This window comes from Amphibalanus amphitrite, unplaced genomic scaffold, assembly GCF_019059575.1.
Source record: "Amphibalanus amphitrite isolate SeventyFive unplaced genomic scaffold, NRLGWU_Aamphi_draft 000327F_arrow, whole genome shotgun sequence".
NCBI lineage: Eukaryota > Metazoa > Arthropoda > Thecostraca > Balanomorpha > Balanidae > Amphibalanus > Amphibalanus amphitrite.
The window spans coordinates 379,553-399,479 of NW_024881822.1; the positions used below are offsets into that span (position 1 = coordinate 379,553).

At 55.8% G+C, this 19,927-nt stretch overlaps 2 protein-coding genes across 2 annotated transcripts; both read right to left on the reverse strand.

Annotated features, from left to right (window-relative positions):
- Positions 1-15,653: 15,653 nt before the first annotated feature.
- LOC122388578 lies at positions 15,654-18,653 on the reverse strand. The gene has a single exon (XM_043379765.1). The coding sequence runs from the start codon at positions 18,651-18,653 to the stop codon at positions 15,654-15,656; it is 3,000 nt and encodes a 999-aa protein (XP_043235700.1).
- A 118-nt stretch (positions 18,654-18,771) lies between these two features.
- Positions 18,772-19,543, reverse strand: LOC122388580. Its single transcript, XM_043379768.1, has 2 exons — positions 18,872-19,543; positions 18,772-18,799 (listed from the first exon to the last, which is right to left on the reverse strand). The coding sequence occupies exons 1-2, from the start codon at positions 19,541-19,543 to the stop codon at positions 18,785-18,787; spliced, it is 687 nt and encodes a 228-aa protein (XP_043235703.1). The 3' UTR covers positions 18,772-18,784.
- Between the last annotated feature and the right edge of the window lie 384 nt (positions 19,544-19,927).

Consider the following 19,927-nt stretch of genomic DNA (forward strand, 5'->3'; position numbering starts at 1 on the left):
GTGTGACCCCAAGCGACCAAAGCTCGTCTGCTTGCAGACGGGGCGTCACGTCACTTTAGAGACGACACCACCCTGTGGCTGACCCGCGACCTCCCTCCTCTGACGCGACCCCCCCCCCCCCCCCGGCCCGGGTCGACCTTCCCGGCAGGCCCGGCGCCCGTATTGCGCCACGATCGTCGACTGTTTACTCAGACGCGCCGTGTCCGTCTGACGAACAGCGTAAACTGGGGAGGCGGTTTACGCGTCGGTTGGGTTTGGATCCACGCTGGTTTGAAGGGTATCGCCACGAAGGGTTCACTGACTGCGCTTGCTGGCTGGGGGAATGGCATGACTCGTAGGGTTGGTGACCAAATAGTGGCCGATAGAGTCCTTCCTTTCATAAACAACTGAGGAAGTGGTAGGTACTCGTCAGTGTGACCCTACACTCAACTGAAATAAAACGCATCAACCAGCGGTCACTGGCCATTTACTCTGGACTATGCACCTTAAACATGCAGTGCAGAGCCTAGAACGCATCTCAGCGTACTGGTGTTTTCCGTGCAATTTCGCGAACAAAGTCTGACATCGCTCTCAAAGGGCAGCAATGTCTGAATGTTCGCAGCTGTCGTTATTCGACAATCATGCATCCTAACAAGAAGCAAATACAGCCAACAAAAGAAACCGTACAAGCACTTGATGCCACTTGCAAGATGATGAGTACTGGATAATGGATGATGTTGACTCTTGCAGCAAATTCAGGCTCAGGAAGCAGAAAGTTGGTGCCTTCAAGAATTGATCCCCACGAAACACTTTCATCCCCTCATCATCTGCAACCTGTTCGAGGGTAACGTTTTCATCAAACTCACTTCTATGAAATACTAAATTAGCAGACATAAAAACGTGCCAACACGTGTGACCACTTTCTAATAAAGCCATGAACACCGGGTTGGAGCACATGTAAAAATATTCAGATATTCCTCTGGCGGCGGCGGGGACGTGACGCCGGCCGTCACCCGTGCCCCCGATGACGGATGACGCCGCGCCGGCCGGTATCGCGTCATCGCCGCCTTCCGACGCGATCAGCCCCGTCTCCGGGCGGCCGGTCTCTGACTCAGCCGCTGCTCGAGCTGTCTCAGCTATCGACAGCCATCATCGGGCAGCTGCCGCCGCCACTGTCGGTCGTCATGTGTTGTGACCGGCCCAGGGGGCGGTCTGACCACTGAGCCGCTGCAGTCTGACCAGTCTCGGACGGGAGCGGCGGCTGCCACATTTGGCTGCGCGCGGGCACGTCGCACTGCGCGAGGCCGCCCGTCAGCGGACACGACCGTAATTGGTAACAACGATGCCGGTCGGTCGGCGATCGGTCGGTCGGTTCACCGGACTCACCGGCTGGCGGGCTAGCTGACGGATTGACGGATGGACAAGCAGACAGGCTGACATGAAGGCAGGCGGACAAACGAGGACGGTCGGGCTGGTAAGCAAGCCGTTAGCTTCTTCTACATACAAAAAGGTACCCACTTCCAGCTTTGTTACAGCATAAGCAGGCTCCCAGTCATTGTCTTGATGTCACACTCAGCAAGACCACCGGAGCAGGTCGCGTGCCGGTCGCTCCACAATCTCAGTTCCTATTTCAGTCCACATGGCAGGGCTTCACCTCGCCATGTCCATGAGACAGAGCAGCCGTGCTCATTAGTAAAACTGCGAGCCAGGATCGGCCACCGGCGCGCCAGAGTTGGCCGCTCGAGCGCCAGACTTCGCAGCCGGTGCGGCGGATTTGGCCGGTGATCAACTGCCATCAGATGAGGAGGCTATTCATTGCAGGTCCGAAAGGCCAGCACGTCTATCTCGCTGGGAATCGTCCCGTTTTAGAAGTAATTAGCCACGCTAATTTGCTAGCAGATTTACTGCTGATGGACAAATCGATGGAGCTGCCTACCGGTGAAAATGCATTTAATTTCCCACAGATGGAGGCGATACGGCAGACAAGGCATGAGACTTATGGAAAAATGTCCATCGGCTTGGCATGGTGAGGATCATGCGCATGACATCACGTCGTGAGGATTGAGATCTCCTAACGTTGAGCAGCGAGGTCTTCGCCGTCGTTAAGCGCAGCTCTCCAGGTAGCCAGGTAGGGGAGGCTCTGTTTTATGGTGGCGTCTGTGTGACGGGAGGTGTGACAATGATCCATGTTGCCGTTAGAGCGGGCCCGCCACGCGTCTGTCGCGTGTCATATCAGGGCGCGTCTGTCAGTCATATCGACAGGCTGACGACTGTTGGGAGGTCTCTGAGGCAGCCAGGCAGCTCATGAAAATGAAGGTGATATGGGGAACGGCGACGGCGCTGGGCTTCATGACTTCGATGATGACCGCTCCATGCATGGGCAGAGAAAATGGTGATGCTGTCAACAAGGCCAGCGAACGGTACCAGCGAATCGGGCCGCAAATGTGGAAGAAACGTGACATACACATAGTCGTGTCTGCCAAAGCCATTACTCTCACCCATTCTAAGACGATATCTCCATATTAACGGTTGGATTCCCGGCACTAAGGATGGCGGGGCGCCATTCGGGCAATATTTCTCACTCTAGACACTGCCCAGAACTGCCCAAGAACAAAGCCGACCGAGCCTCGCCCGATAGGCCGTTAGCACGCTTGCAACGCAGCGGTTCCAACCACCAATTAGCACGTGGCTATATTTCCACTCGACACACTTCTCGGCCGCTCCTCCCATTCTCCATCCTTTCCAAGTTGCCGTCTCGGCAGCCAGCTTCTGACACCCCGTCCCCCACTCCCAGCCCCGCCCCTCTGCAGGATGGAGGAGGTGCGCTGGTCATACCGCGCTCGCCCTCAGTGAGCCATGATTGCCTCTGCAGTGCGCACACCATTCATCACACACGTCAGGCGGCGTGATCAGCGTAGAACAATGGACCTGCCGGACTGGGGTCGACCTGAGTCAATGAGTCAGTGCACAGTGCACACGCAGGAAAGTGCAGGAGTAACAGGCGCAATATAGAACGGCGTAAGAACGCACATCTTCAAAGCGTCCCAAGTTCAAGGTAAATCAGAAACATCTTACACACATGTGATACCTACTCTGCACTGTCTGTAGCGAAGGTTGTTACGTCCGTTACGTCCGTCTACTGGACACCGAGTCTTTCATGGCATGCATGTACGTATACGAGTATGTATAATTTCTCACGTGGCACGAACACCTTTGGAACTTCCTTTGGCACATCCGATATGGGCCACCGTGTACCGAGGCACCAGCATCAGTTCTCGGTAAGTCATGTGACGTTCACCGATGACCAGACTTCACCAAGCTATAGCGGTACGGAATTGAAGTAAAAAAAGATGTCTACCTTCGCTGAATAACGTAAAAGGCGCCTCTTCGTATGGGTCATCCATGGTATAGTATCGTAGTCGGGTTGCACCGAACAGAAACGAACAGAACTCGTATGAAGGGAGGATGCCCATTGTATAATGGGTGAAGGGAATTTCAGGCGTGCTGTGCAATGTGTGCATGTAAATATGGTGACAGGTAGACAAACTAATCACCTCCGGGGCGTCGTCGCATTCCCCTTCCGGCGAAAGGATCCGTCATGTTGTTCACGTTTTCCTTTTCATATGATTTAACATCTCTCCAGATCATGTAAACATTACACATTACACATCGAAAAAACAACGCAAAGCCCGCAAAACCGCCTTGATCCTCATTGTTCTTGCGCTCCGCATGCCCCCTAAGCCGCCCTGCACGTCGCAGCGGACGCCCCAGTAGTTTCCGATCTCCCGTCTGTGCTTCACCCTACAATGTCCCCGTTTTCCGTTAGCCTCATGTTTACACCCGGTATCGTACACTGAACCACATCACCCCGCGGGGAGCCCTCGATGTGTATCATTTCCCGGTGCCTTACCGCCCCCCGCACACCACCGGCGCGCGACTGAAAAACGACTCTCCGATCGGCCGCCACGGCTCATGTCTCAGACAGATACTGGCGCAAAAACGACGCTAATCGCGCCGGGAACGCCGCTGTCCCGCCGAGCGGCCGATGGGCACGGTGGTGAGTGCACCGGTCGAGCGCGAGGGCGAGGGCGAGTGGTACCGAGGGCGATACAGGTATCGGGTAAAGTATCGTTTCCTTCGATTAGCAAGCCACAGACAAGTCACTAAGTCAATGAAGAGTCGGACCGTTGCATGTCAATCGGGGCTTCGTGACTTGGTTGGCTAAAGGGAGCGTAACTTCTAAATACTGAGGATTATTACATAACGGCAGCGGGGGCCACGCTGAGGAGGAAAGGAGGGGAGGGAGGGTGGGTTGTAGGGGAGGGAAGGGAAGAGGGGGTAGGGGGGGCTCGTGGCGGTGTTTTTGATACAGCCCACTTCCTCTGGGAGCAGCACAGACATCAAAACAAACAGATCGGCCCAGTTTTGAACGTGCCGGTCTGGCGCTAAAAATAGGAACTTACCGCACTGGCTTCCATCAGTTATCTAGTTAATGGCATTAGTGTTCAATTATGTAATGTTCTATTCTTGGCCATCACTTAGTGCCAATTGGAAGTCATGTTTCCCCCTCGTCTAAATAGGCGTTACTGTAAAAATCGTCAATGCAAATCAATCCACTGGTTTGGACGCGGCTCGGTAGCCCAGGAAGGCCCTGCGCGCGGCATGCCACTGGCCGTTGTTTCTCTTCAGGTGTGGGTACCGCCCCCTCCCGCTACCTCCATCTCTCCCCGACCAACAGGAGTGCGGCACGCCGCACCGATGGCCATCTCAGACGAGAAACACGATCCGGCTGTGCAAACCACAGAGCCAGCCGCTGGGTGGGGCCAGTGTGCGGTGATTGATGATCGCTGATCAATTGAGCAGTTAGCAAACAGAACGGTCCGAGGAACGGAACGGAACGGAACGGGCGCCGAGGAACGGTAGTGGAACGGGCCGGGAGCGCAATGTTTTGGTGGATAAGCATCGACAAGGATTTAAACCGGGCTCGGGTGTAATGTGTGCTGTCACGGAAAAGTGAGGTAAATATTTTGTCATGGTTTTAGTCAACATGATGTTATCTGATGTTGATATGGGCGACACTCGAGCGAACATAGACATTATATTCAGCTTACGGTGGGGAAATTCTGTCAAACGTAAAAGGAACGAAAAATAAACTCATAGTGCTCAGTGTGCAAATGAAATCGTGCGTATTTATTTGAATATTTATGAAAGAAATATGCTGAGGCATGCTGACAAGAATGTAATGAGTGATTCCTAAGCCATAAGGTTGTAAGCATAAATCGGTTTCGGCATGTGTAATTACGTCTCAGTTATATCTGGATCATGTGTCCATAAATTCTGAATTTCATTAATGCATCTTATTCAGTCGAGCTAGCACCTGAGCAGCTGTCAGCTACCAAATTACTTTCGTAATGGTGAAATTAAGCCATATCCCGTCCTGAAATTAGGCGAGCGTTTTCTCGCGCGGTGGCCATACGTTAGTGGCAAGTCCCCCGCGGCGCAGACGCTGAGCCTCGCAGACTCCTCTGCTGATCCAGATCCTCCAGACCAGCGCAGAGCCGACATATACTCTCCCAACCATATCAGACCCTGCACAGACCACCCAAAGTATTCCCGATCCCTAAAGAATATAAAATCGGTAAGGGGCAACGTCTGAGTGGAAAGGCGAGAAAACAAGGGCTAATCGAGCCACACCTGCGCAAATGGTTCCGTGATTCGTGATTGCCGTGAATGTGATTAGTTAGCCGTGGCAATCCATGATTAGACACCCCGTGGCTTGGTTACCTGAGCTCTGAGGAAGTTAAAGACGTCTGACGTGCTTGATAAAGTTATTGAGAGGTTCACCAAAAGGAGTGATCTGAAGGACGATGGGGCTGCTGATGTTACCAAAAGAGGCAATACCAGTTCGATTCCGCGGAATCGCAAGTGGAAGTGGATCGCGGGCAAGTGGAATGCGACCAAAAGACACATTTTAACGACACGTGATGGTCATTAAAAAGTCCAAAACTGCTCCAGAAACCAAATCTAACACCAGATACGGTGAGAGATAGCGGCCACCGCAGAGGGCTGAGGCACTCATTACAGCTCTGGTCCAAGACAGATATGCCATGGGGTCCAAGGACAGGTGAGGAGAAGAGCATTTAAGACTAGCCAAGCACGGTCATCTTATTTGGTAAGTGAGGTGCGCGGCGACATCAGCGACATCCGTTATGTAAAGCTCAACCACCAAGATTGTAGAAAGAGCACATTTGTAACGCCACTGCAATCCTGCATTAGAACGGTGAACCATGGCCTATGCTCTACAGGACGATACGCGTGATGCAAGATCCATGACCCGTGACTGGAAATTCACGGCAAAGCTCCGTGACCCGTGATCCAGGATTGTGACTCCAAACACGTAATCTGCACTCATGATCCGTGACTTGTAACTTGTGATCCGTATCCCGTAAAACTTGCAGCTCTATGCCCGTAGACCCGTAGCCTCGTGGGCCGTGACTGATGAGAGTTGATCGTGACTCGATCCCTGCAGTGGTCGTGTCTACGCTTTCCAAACAATACCAACACCTCATCTAAATACAACAGAGGTCGGAAGGCTGACTGATCCCCGGACCACCCAGACTCATCCGGAACAGGTCTGGCTGCCTACATACCATTGGGTACTGACACTGCGGCGACAGTTCTAACCTATAGTCACATCACCGTTTTTTTTTTTTAATGGCCTTTGGAGGGCCCCAGACAGACAGTGGTCAATGGAACGGGTCCCGGATCGAATCATGAACACAAACTCAGAGACGCAAGGTCCGATCATGGGCGTCTGCATTGATCAGCAACCATGACCTGGTCGTTATCGTCAGGGGCGTAGGCAGGGGGGGGCCACTGGGCCATGGCCCCCCCCCCCTTGGGCGCCGAAGGCGCCCTTTGCGATTGGAGGGCGCCGAAGGCGCCCTCCAATCGCAAATGCAATTGTGATATAATCGAATCGAAAAACAATCGCGACTGGAGGGCGCCCTCCAATCGCGAATGTGTTTACAGGGAAAATACGGATGGAGGGCGCCCTCGGAGGACGCCCATTCCAAATACGCCCTCCAAATACGGTTGGAGGGCTCCCTCGGGCGCCCTCCAACCACATTTGTAGGCTGTAGCTCTCTAAGCGTAACGGTGGTCGCCTATGTAAGCCGCTGTCCTGTAAATAAGCGCCCTCTCACCCGAAGGCGCCCTCCTGTAGGTCGCCACCCTGCTACACATTGCCGCCCTTCTGCTGATCGGCGTCCTCATAATTATTGGCGCTCTTCTACCTATTGCGCCCTCATGTGAAATTTTGAAGGCCGCCTTTCTCCCTTTTGGCACCCTCTTGTTCAGTGCCGCCCTCCTACCTATTGGTTCCCTAGTCCTTCCTGTTGAATGCTAATCGGGGCCCTTCTCCTATTGGCGCCCTCGTGTTGATCGCCGCCCTCCTAACCACTGGCACCCTCCTGTTGATCACCGCCCTCCTATCTACTGGCACCTTCCTGTTGACCAGCGCCCTCCGCACAGACGCCGTCCTGTTCGTGTCATCCTCTTGAGCAAAGGCGCCCTCCTCACCATTGCCACCCCCATTTTAATCGTCACCCTTCCGCTCATTGGCGACTTGCAGTTGATGACCGCCCTCCCACCTATTGGCGACCTCTTGTTGATCGCCACCCTCCTATTGGTGCTCTCCTGTTCCTCGCCACCCTCTTACCTGGTGGCGCCCTCCTGTTGATTGTTGATCGGGGCCCTCCTACCTATTGGTGCCCTCCTGTTGATCGCTGCCCTTCTATCCATTGGCGCCCTCCTGCTGCTCGCCAACTTCCTACCTATCGGTGCCCTACTGTCGAAACTCGGGATGTTGATCGGGGCTCTTCTACCTATTAGCGCCCTCCTGTGGATCGCAGCCCTTCTACCTATTGGCAACATCCGTTGATCGCTGCCCTCCTATCATTTATTTACTCCTTTGGCATGTTCTTCAACTTAGTCGTTCTATTGCACATAGTTGATGTCTTGCCTGTGAAAACTGCCACAAATGAACGTGCATTCAGCACAATGAATGAAGTACCTATACCTACCAAAACTATCTACGCTCTACGATGCATAAAACACGTCGTTGGTCTTAACGGATTGATCCTACTTTACGTGCATCATGGCATCTATATGTATTACGATTAAGTATTGTCAACAGGTTCGGCCGCAACAGCAGGCATCTGAAGTTTCGGTGATTGAAACTGGGTGGGTACACTGTATGCACCTGTGAGAAGGCTATGAAGGCTGGTCTGAGGTAATTTGGATGATGTTTACGCATCTCGCGCTCCGGTATCAATCCGATACGGTGATCTGGTGCGTAGATATGCCACCGCCAATAAACTTTTATACATCGACACCCATGAGCCAAGCTTTCTATACAGTTTGTGTGGCAGCGGCCCGACCAAACCTTAGGTATTTTTTTATACCTTCAAATTTGGTAAAAGAGCGAGAGGAGCTTTGAACAGTGATCGTATAAAAGGCGTGCCTAAAAAGCGGAGGAAAAGGTTGTTTTCAAAAATTTCGCGCGCCTTCGGCGCAGCATTTCAAGACCACTTGACCTTTTGTGACCTGGAGTATAAAGAATACACACGATGCAAAATCAATGCAGCACGACCTATACGAGGTTACGCGAAAAAAAAACTGGTGGCATGGTAAAAAACACCTCCCAACCCCCCCCCCCCCCCCCCCGTTGAGTGATTTTTTATCTCGCGACCGTATGGCGCCCTCCTTGGGTGAGGTGGCGCCCTCCAAACCCTTGGCCCCCCCCTTCGCGATTTTCTAAATACGCCGCTGGTTATCGTAAGTGAAACGCCGTGAGGATCAAGGCCCAAGGAACGGAGGGCTGCATTGACCCTGTCTCATCGCCCAGTCCGGCATTCAATTTATTCGGCGTAGCTGGCGTCCAAAACACCACTTCAGACAGTGTGTGGGCGGGTCAAGGGACCTGTCCCACCTGCCACTGTCTGTCTGAGACCCTCCAGAGGTCACGGGGTCAGCTTTGAGCACCCGACAGCACGCGGTGGTGAAATCACAGAATTGGATTCCTTCCGCCGACTGAGCACCGGAAGCTGCTTATTACTGCCGGCTCCGTTCGTGTCTGAAACTGATGCAAACCCGTCAAAGATGTGCTGTGACGCGTGTCAGATTCGGCATTGGATCCATACGTCCGTGGTAGGGTTTTCCCCAAAAATTACATCTGACAAATGTGACCGACGCCGGTGGCATGCTGGAACTGCCTCTGACGCCAGATTTCGTGAGGCATTTGACAATAAAATGGTATCGCGTCCCAATCATATTGACGGCAAGACATATCACGTGAAGACATGTCTCGTGTCGTCGACTCCCTCGTGGAACTTCGTGTCTATCGCCCGTTCAGGAAGAGCATTAATATGCCAACACTGTCAGCTCTGGTGTCACAGCATCGTAACACGTTGTTTCCCTACAGCTGAATTCCTTCAGCATCACGCACGTGCATTCATTGCAGGTTTTTGGTGGCAGGCAGCGGCCGACTGCGTTACATGACAGGGTGACAGCTGGGATGACAGTCTGGACAGAACGACAGCCACGTGGCCTGCCACACGAGCCCTACGTCTTGTGGCATTCAGCACTGACCAGTGTCACAGTTATGTCGACACTTGTCAGTGGCATACCACAGCGATCGCCACGATAGCCGGAACGACCACATTTGACAGGAATTCATGACGCATATACCTGCGCCCGTCTAAACCATCTCAACCCACCTGGCGTCTCCAATCCCTCACAGCACCACTCTGTAACTACACCTACCCCCATTTCCAACACGCAGCTGGTTGCACGCGGGTTCGGCTCCCGGCTGCAGTGCTCGGCACGCTGCTGCCACCGCCAGCGGCAGCCAGGCGGACGGCAGTGCGTCAAGGTTATCCCGCGATGGGACGGTTTCAAACATGGACGACCAGTCGATTACAGGTTTTTCGGCGGCCACCGCCTGTGATTTACATGCGAGACGCGCGCCATAAATTGACCAGTGGGTTTATGGTAAGGTGTAATTGTATGCTCGTAGTATCTATTAGATTTGAACTACCGACGATAAATGAAAAATCGGATATTTCGTGGCGAGCATCCCTTTATCACGCTATATGATTAATGCTAAAATTGCGACACAGGTACGGAATGCTGATCGATAGGCCTTTCAACCAGCCATCCAGCCGTATTATATAGCTTTTATACCGAAACGACACGAAAATTGCAGGGCTTGTGGTTAAAACTACTATCTCCAAAGACAAATTTTAAGCATGTGTTATTGGATAAGCTCATACTCGTACAAGACCATATCAAAAAGATCGAAATGTATGCACACCTATGCAGTTTGTCGTTGTTGTGGGGACATCAGCATTACCCATGCATAAAATAGACCCAAATTCTATTTCCGTGTCATAATGGCATGTATGACGGCGGAATTGCATCTGAATTACTGTCTCATTCCCACGACATCAGCCAGTCCGTTACGTCGGTCAGTGGTCAGTAAACTCTGCCGTCACACGCATTACACGTGTCACACCCGTCACAGGCGTTACAAGCGTCACCTCCACGCCCGAGGCAAAACATGTGGGCATGTGACGGTACCTGCGGAACCTAAACCCAGCGACATCCCCCCCATCCCCTCCCTTTCGTCCCAGGACGGTCCGCCAACTTCCTCGACAGAGCACAGTCGCTCTGCCATTACGGTGATGACGTGCAGTCGGCAGCTATTGCGTGGGAAATGACTGGGACGACTGTCGGGAACGGGTGGCCGGAATGGTGCCGCTCTTAGCGGGCTCAGTGAGACGACGGGTGATACGGCGCTGCAGTAGTGGCGTCATGCGGACTGGGAATGATACGGAACGACGGAGATTTCAGGGTTGGTGGGGATAGTCTGTGCAGTTGGTGTGAGATACGGGTTATGAAACAATTGTTGGTATTGTACCCATCCGATAGATGTTTTAAAATGCGAGCCTATCAGAATACGGACAACAGCAACGGACTATTGGCATTGTAATCGGCAGCAATGCCACTACCCAGATGATTAAAGCTATTTATCTGCAGCACGACGAAATTCAACCATTCTGACCAGCAACACCGCACCACTCAGCTTCCTGCAGCCGTTCGTTCGGCCTTTAGGGAGCCTTCCACCGCGGGTGGTTATGGCACAGTCTCCCAGCGGACAGAGACGTGCCGCGCCGCGGTACCGACCGGGGGAAACGGCGTTTTGATTACCGCCATTGGAGAGACTTCATTTACATAGATCGCTGGCGGCTGGCGATAAAGCTCCCGCCCAGAAGACGCCACGCATTCATCAAATACGGGCGCCGTAAACCCTTGGCGCACCCGTAAACGCAAGATTGGCCCATGCCGGCCGGAAATAAAAAGGACTTTACGTTTACGGCAACGTAGCCGTCGCGACGCGATAGGAGCGGTGCGGGAGATCTGAAGGGGATGGGGAGTCTCTGAGATCGTGCTTCGCTCGAATGGGTGTTCTGAGGCTTTGTATGATTTTTCCACTGGAGCTGAGAGCACGATTTTATTAGCAGTTCTGACCAAAAGTTGAATCAATTTTGGTGTGGCATTAAAATTAATGGAGCGAAAACGAAAATCTTTCGATAGTTTTCATCATGTAAGTTTTGGACATTCAAATGAAACAGCTACAGGAGAAATAAAAAGTTCTCCCTTAACATTATACCTACTAGTCTACCGTTACGCCAAACGGGTCAGCAATGCTCTTCGCAGGAAAAAACACCAAAATCCGAGCAAAGTTTGCTATTTTTCGGTGATAGCCGCGGAGGTTTAGTGAGGCTGTGGGTGCTAGATGATTGGTTCATCACCACATTTTTGCTTCTATGTTTATCCGCAACCAATATGCCTGTTCGACATCGACAGGATAGCTTGTAATGTGTGCCTGAGTGAAACTAAAAATGTGCAGTAACGGTCAAACAAGGAACAACAAAAATTACGGATTGCATCCCCAGCCTTGTCCCGTTGAAATGGCTGAGTTGGCGGTTACAGAGTTACAACATCGTCTGGCCACATCCGGCAGATTATGACACCTTGACACTGACCGCGACATTAGTGACACCGACCGCGACACGATGGCACAAACCACACCACAGCACTGCGACACTGGCCAAGACATTTGCCACTACTGACCGCAGGCCAGTCGATTTACGGGCATCGATGGGCACCATCGACACAGACAAGCCCTGATATATTTGAAACGTGAGTTTCTATACACGGATACCTAACAGGATAATGAATAATCGAAGCCTCGCGCGCGTCCCGCGGAGGTGCGGTAAGTAAGGTGGAGGGCGGATCACACGCGCCCCGTTAAATGCACCGCACCCATGGGAGCCGCGGGTGAAATGTTAATCATCTAACAATTGCGGCGCCGCGGGGCGAAAATCGGCGCAGCCCCGCTGAGCGGTCACTGTACGCGCTGGCTCGTGCAGAAATGAACAGCCTGTGAGTTATGGGTGAGGAGCACGCGCCTCTGAGCCCAGCACTGGAACACCTTTATACCGGAGGGATGGGAAGCCTCAGGGGAAAACTGCTGACTGTGATCGACCCCGACGAACAGACTCATGAGATGAGTCTTCTTACGATACGCGTATGTTTACACTGGGTTACGCAATTCGAGTCTCCGTACAATCTTCGTCATAAACAGATTCCGCTTGATAAAATAAACAGGCGTGTCCGATCACGCAAATGAGTCTCATTTGCACATTCTGTAATAACTATTCTAACAGGCAGGCATATAATAATAACTGCACAGCAAACTATGGCTCAGCATTTCGCAGAGCTGCCATTAAAATTCAACCATAGTTATTACTTGGTGAGCCTGTGCATGGTTAAACGCTCCGTTTGTCAGCGAAGCATTCCAAAGTATTTGTAAATCCCACCCAAGACACTGATAGGCATTTTAATAAGACCCGGTCAAATTCAGAGGCGCTGAAACCCGGAACAGCAGTCCCCACAGGTCATGGTCCTTACTTGCCGCGTATATTCATGTCCGTCCCGATGTTGTCACAGCCGTGAGGTGGTTTACACACCGTTGGTCGCGTGAAGAGGCGACCGATCCCTGAACGGACAGCGTCGGCACGTGGAAGCGGCACGCGAGGAGTCACATTCCACTACGATCGGAATCGGCGCTCATTAGCGCTCTCACGACGGCCGGCGCCGAGCAAAAAGGTCGCCAGAAGCCGGGCACAGAGCGCGGAGTGGCTGCCAGGCATGGGACGGACGGGCGCGCACTGCCGCACGGAAGCAGCTGGTCGCTCACAGGGCGGTGACCTTTTAAAATGTTGCAGTATCGCATGGGTGAACTTTGAAAATTTTAGTCCGACTGACAAAAATTCACAAATACATAAGAGAGAAGTTCCCTGGCTCATGGAGCTGAGTCATTTCAAATTAATGGAGCGAATAAACCTATTGTTCGCATGTCTTCTCGGCCCTGATTCGCCAGCCAATGACATGATGTCCTGTTTTGGAAATGATAGCAATTCTTTCCCTCCTTTGATGGCGACGCGGAGACAGAATGAAGCCATGCATTTTTCATCCACATGCCGCCCATCGTCGATGAATGGCGGGACGACACACAATACTATCTGTCGGAGAGTTGCATCACCCGCTTCGGGCACATGAATCAACTGTCATGGCCACGCCAGTGACCATCCCCGTCGGGTCGGCTGGGGTCACACCAAACAAGTACAGAGACAGCGTAGAATGGAGATCGGAGATTCTCTACTCTCTATGCACGGAGAGCAGCTCTCTTGCCACCGTCACCGTCATGGAGCACCTGTCGGAACTCGGAGATGTCCTCTGAACTTCCAAAGAATCGTAGATTGGCACCCGATGTCGGCGGTCGCCAATGAGTTTCTGATGTTTCCACCTGTCTCTAATGCACGTGCTGGACCGATGACCGTCGACATTCTGAGATGCTCACCGCTTTGTTTCCTGCTCATCACATTAGCACCATTCCACATCCTCTGTACAACTTCTAGCGGCTCTATCATCAGACATGTAAGATGGTAGAATGGTGAGCTCAGCGATCCTTGCAGTGAGCGTCTGGTGAGTGTGGTGAGCTCAGCCGCTCAGCCCCGCGCCGGACGGCGGCGGCCAGGGACCATGTCTCGTGTCGCGTGTCAGATGTCCCGTGTCGTGTCGCGTGTCTCCGGTGTCAGATGATCAGCGTCTCATGTCATAAGAGTGGCGCCCCGTGTCGGGGGACGGAGGCCCGTGTCGGTCAGCTCGCGGTCGAGCATGGTCCGCTGGGGCGGGCGAGGGGCTCGGCCGTTCCCGACAGTCGCGACAGTCGCATCTGGAGAATCCTCAGGTGGTGGTGCGACCCAGATGGGACCGACGCACTCCTGCAGATTTTATGAACACTGTCACACAGGAAGTTCGCGAGAAATCTCAGAACAAACCCCCGTGGTACCGTTCTACCCACACAGCTACTACAGACACTACTGCGAGTGGATCCCACAAGGAAGACACCATATCTCAGCCGGGACGGTCACCGGCGGCCATCGCGCAGCGCCATCCACCGCGGAGGGCTTTGTGTCGAGCTCGACGCTCGTTCCGGAGCGGCCGTCGACGACTGGGAGCGGTGCGGACACCGGTCCCTGGGGGACCCCACAGCGGCGGCCGGGCGGCGCCGAAAGCCGTCCACAGTCGGCCGGCGCGATGGAGACGACCCCCGAGGCCGTAGCAGCGCGCTCACACGGGTGTAATCATCGCCGAGTGCGTCTCCGGGTCTCCGGGACAGAAGGAGCTCGCTCTGTCTCCTAGCTACCTCTGGGTGTGTTTCTGAGTCGAGCTTATGAAGTTTGAACTCAGGCTGGATTTGATACCATTGCCACCGCTGCCTTGGCTGTGATATAGAATATGCAGCTACACATGTGCGCCTAACTGCACCTGCTGGTTTGCTCACAGACTGTGCGGTCATGAGCTTCTAAACTACAAAAGCATTTAACAACTCCATCACCAAAATCACGGCAACTATCCTCGGAGCTGCGCCAGTGCCCAGTCCTCCAATTCTGAGCAGTTTCAGTGATGGTCCGAAACGAGAGACTAATTCCGTTTCACTGCAGGGCTCTTTGATGTTATGGGCGGCAACATCTAGCCTGCAGCGGCGGAGGCGGCGGTGCTGTGCTATATTGCTCGCCGGCCATCTGAGACGCAATTGCAGCGGGCCAGCCTGGCGGTGGCCGGCCCACATTGTCCCCGTATTGACGAGACGACATGACGGTCGAGATAGCCGTCCAGACGACCGCAGCCAGCCGCCGCACAGTGGACGGTACGAGCAGTAAATCGTTCGATATTGGCTGAGAAAGCTCCGGCTGGGAGAAGGCGCTGGGCAGCTGTAGTAATGCAAAAAGTCCAGTACACTCAGATGCCTCTATTCACACCCGTACCCGCTCGTGTCCCGGAGCGCACTGCCCGGCTTCACCACATTAGCCTAGATCATACCTCTGTACACGTCATATCACGTCATATCACGTCATTCTGAACCCTAGACAAAGGCTGATCAATTTCTCCCTCCGCCGACTCACCGTCGCCATAAGACCCTGGCTCGCAATACGACGCGCACCATCATCGCTCGAACCACGCAATGACTAAGACACAGACTACACCTCACCCTGATCCTCAAGATCATCACTTCCGCTGCTGCTGTTTAACGCATCAATCGGCACCACGTGGCCGAAGAAGTCAGGCGGCCGCCGATTACGCTGACCTCGGCGCACCACCCTTTCGCCGCTGTCGCTCTCAGACCGGCCGCATTCACCACCCGCATCATCAGCCTCCTCCACCGGGCGCCCCGGCGCGCCATCGCCCTCATAACCGAATGTCATGACGATCGGGGACCCGGCACGGTCCTCCTCCGCTTCCTGTGGGCCCCCGCTGCCCCGGTCGGGGGTCCGAGGGCCTGCTGCTGGTCCCCCGGTGTCACCGCAGTGGCGGAGGTCTCTGATGTGCCAAGGCACGCCGCCCACTTCAACCACCTGCGGCGACACCACGCCAGACACCGTTCCTCGAACCGACCGCTCGGTGCAGCGGGTGCCCGGCCGCCTCACCCACACGGCGTCCCCCACCTGGAAGTCGCCCTCCCGCCGGGCTGGCGGCCGTCCTATCACGGCCTCCTCGGACGCTCCGGCGGTAGCTCTTTGTCTCACGGCGTCCCTCACAGGGTAGCGGTAGATGCCGTTGGCGGGCGCCTCAGCCGCCGTCCCGCCGTCACGGGGCGTGATATTGTACAGGTGCACGGCCTCTCCGATGCCACACTTCTTCCGCGCCGCGATCACTTTGACACTGCGGTGGTTCCGCTCCACGATGGAGTTCCCGCTGGGGCGATGCACTGCGCGGAAACGCAGCAGCACTCCCCAGCGGGCAGCGAAAGCGGCGAACTGACGACTGCGGAAAGCGGTGTCGTTGTCCGCCAGAAGCTCAGCCGGTGCGCCTCGCTCCGCGAACACTTGTTCGAGTTCACTCGTGACTGTCGCCGCGTCCGACCGCCGCAGCAGCCTCCACACACAAAACCGTGACGGGCCACAGTCTATCACCGACAAGTAGGACTGACCACCGTAGTGCGTGACATCGATGGCCAGCCGGTCCCACGTCCCCTCCACAGCCAGCGACCCGTGCCTCCAGGTCACCGGCGCCGGGTCAACCGCGCGGCAGACGTCACAGGCCGTCACCACTTCCCTGACCACTTTCCGGGAAATCGACGATGACACATCCCGACGCGCGAAATACAGCGTTCGTCGGACACCCGGGTGACCCGCCCTGACATGTACGTCAGTGACGGCCTGTCGGAAGTCCACGGTAACGGCGCCGCCGCCGTCTCCCACTTCCGATCCAACCACTGCCGCTGCTGCCACTGGCTGTCCATCGCTCGGCCGCTGGTCCGCTGGCTGCGAGTCCTGACGCAACCACAGGGACGGCACTCGGGTCAGCGTGTCCGAACGGTTCTGAGACGAGCGGACTAGAGACACGGTGAGAGAAATGCCCAGCTCTGCGACCAGCTGCCTGATGACGTCGACCCGCCGGCGGATAAGCATCTCTCCATGTGCCTTGGTTCGCAGTCTCGCGCGCCCGCTCAGAGCGTCGCTGACCCACCGGTGAACAGTGGCGGAGTCCGTCTTCAGCTCGATGGTCTTCATGTCCCACGCCAGGGCCAGGTTGATGCCCCGCACGGCGGCGTCGAGCTCCGCCATGTTGATGTGGGTGGCCTCGTCCCGGCGGAGCCAGCACGCGTCCTCGATGACGTCACCTCCCTCGCTCTCCAGCACGACGCCGGCGGCTATCGAGCTGGCGTCCGTCCACAGTACGGCGCGGTGCCCAGTCACGCACCACTGCCCACGGGCCGGGTCCTCGCTCGCCAGTCGCTCAGCCACGTGCTTCAGCTGTTCCCGCAGGGCCGCGTCGTGTGTGACGTCATCCCACCCGCGTGTGAGAGAGTTGACACGACGCTTCAGCCACGCTGTCGCTGGTCTCAGCCAACCGCAGCCCGGCAGGTGCGCCACGATACGACCACACCATGAAAACACGGAGCGCCGCGTCATTGCCGCGGGCGGTGAGCCGACTGGGTTGTCACGCCTCCAGGCCAGCCCACCCCCGACTGGCTCCACACGCAGTCCCAGCAGCCGCGCTCCGTCCGCAGCCCGCTCCGGCGGCTTACACTGGAGCCCATAGCTCGCGAAGTGGGCGATCACGCGCTCCGCGCTCACCACGTCCTCATTGACGCACAGATCGTCGACGTACGGTATGACGGCGCCCTGCATCACTGGGTCCTGTTGCAGCACCGTCCGCACCACCGCCTTCATGATGAGAGGCGCGACGTTGAGCCCGAATCCGACACGGGTAAGAGCGTACCTTTGGCCATCAATCACGACTGTCTGAAACGGCCACAGCCGACGATCGGTCCTGAGCTGCAAGTACGCCCTCTTCAGGTCGACGACGGCGACGTTGGCCCCGTGCCGCCGCCATTTCCTCAGCGTGTCGGCACATACGTCAGCGTCGGCCGTGTGTGCCTCCACATGGCTGTTGAGCTCGCGGCAGTCTAAGACTGGTCGTACTTTAGTCTTGTTCTGCTGTTCAACAGCCATGAGAGGGATCAGCCCGCGCGGCGGCCCGTCCACCGTCTCGTCGTACGGCTCCAGCCAGCCGTTGTCGATCCATGTACGGAGTTCAGCATCAAACTCCTGCCGTGCCTCGGCCGGCACGCCGTACTGGGGGACACCGTTCCTCAGGCACCCTGGCTCCGCCCCGTTCCGCCACTTCCACGCCACCGTCCAGTGTTGACTTTTCGCGTCATAAGTGACCGTGAAGTCTCGCTCTTCCACGGTCAACGCCGGGGGCGTCACGGCGCTGCATCGCGGCGGCACCCCTCCCGGGCCCGGCACGGCCACGTCGGGCCTCTCGCTGGCACCGAACACCACATCGTCCGCCGCCCGCACTGTCACCCCGCCCAGCGCCGCGATGCCGGTCATCCCCACCAGCATATCCACGCCCAGTGGTTTGTCCGGCACTACCACGGCGCTGAGCGTCACCGCGGGCCCGCCGCTCTTCAGCTGAACCGCCACCTCCGTTACTCCGCTGCTTGGCAGCCGGGACCCGTTGACGGCCATTACAGTCACGCCGCACCGTCTCCAGCTCGCGCAGCACGACTCGTGGATGATGGTGCAGCTGCAGCCCGAGTCGATAACAGCCACTCTGCGCTGCCCATTCACCAGCAGCTGCACCGTCGGTAGCGCGCCTCTTACTCTTGGGCTGCCCGAGAGGAGGTTGGCGCAGACACCGCCTCTCCTGACGCGTTTCCCGGCATCCGTTCCGGGCAGCGTGCCGCGGCGTGTCCTGGCTGCTCGCACCGGAAACAGATGATGTCCGCTCTCCTCTCCGCCCGGCAGTCACGAGCGAAGTGACCGGCTCGACCGCAGCGGTAACACCGTGATGACGCCGGCGTGTGGCGGGAACGGGCCGGCGCAGCGGCGGCAGCGGCTGCAGCGACGGCATTCTCTGCCATCAGCGCCCGAGCCCGCTCCACCAGCTCGGCCAGCGTCAGGCTCTCCATGCGGCAGCCGGCCCTCAAGGTATGCCTCGCCGCATCCGGGAGACCGGCCACGAAGCCGCACATCAGCGCCGTGTCGCCGAGCCCGCCGAACAGGGAGGCCAGCCGCCGCAGGTCTGCCAGGTAGACGTCGACGCTCTCGCCGACACGAAGTCTTCTCGCCGTGAACTCCTCGTACGCCTGGAACTTATCCACAGCGAACGCCCGCAGCAGGGCAGCTTTGACGGCAGAGTACTGCAGCTTCTCCTCGGGCTTCAGCTGCTGGTAGACGCTGAAGGCTCCGCCGGTCAACCGCAGGGGGACGACGGTTTGAATGTCGGACACTCCGCGCAGCTGACAGACGAGCTCCGTCTTATCCAGCCACTCTTCCACAGAGGCGTTACCGCCATCGAACTCGGGGATTAGCCGCATGTCCAGCGCCGAACTTGCCACAGCGCTTTCCTGTGACATGGTTGCCGAAATAGCTTGTAGTAATGCAAAAAGTCCAGTACACTCAGATGCCTCTATTCACACCCGTACCCGCTCGTGTCCCGGAGCGCACTGCCCGGCTTCACCACATTAGCCTAGATCATACCTCTGTACACGTCATATCACGTCATATCACGTCATTCTGAACCCTAGACAAAGGCTGATCAATTTCTCCCTCCGCCGACTCACCGTCGCCATAAGACCCTGGCTCGCAATACGACGCGCACCATCATCGCTCGAACCACGCAATGACTAAGACACAGACTACAGCAGCACTACAGTGTGGGCCCACATCGCATCTACTGGTGATAGCCAAATTGAGCCAGGAACATTGATAACAAGATCTGAGCGCCACACAGATTTGGT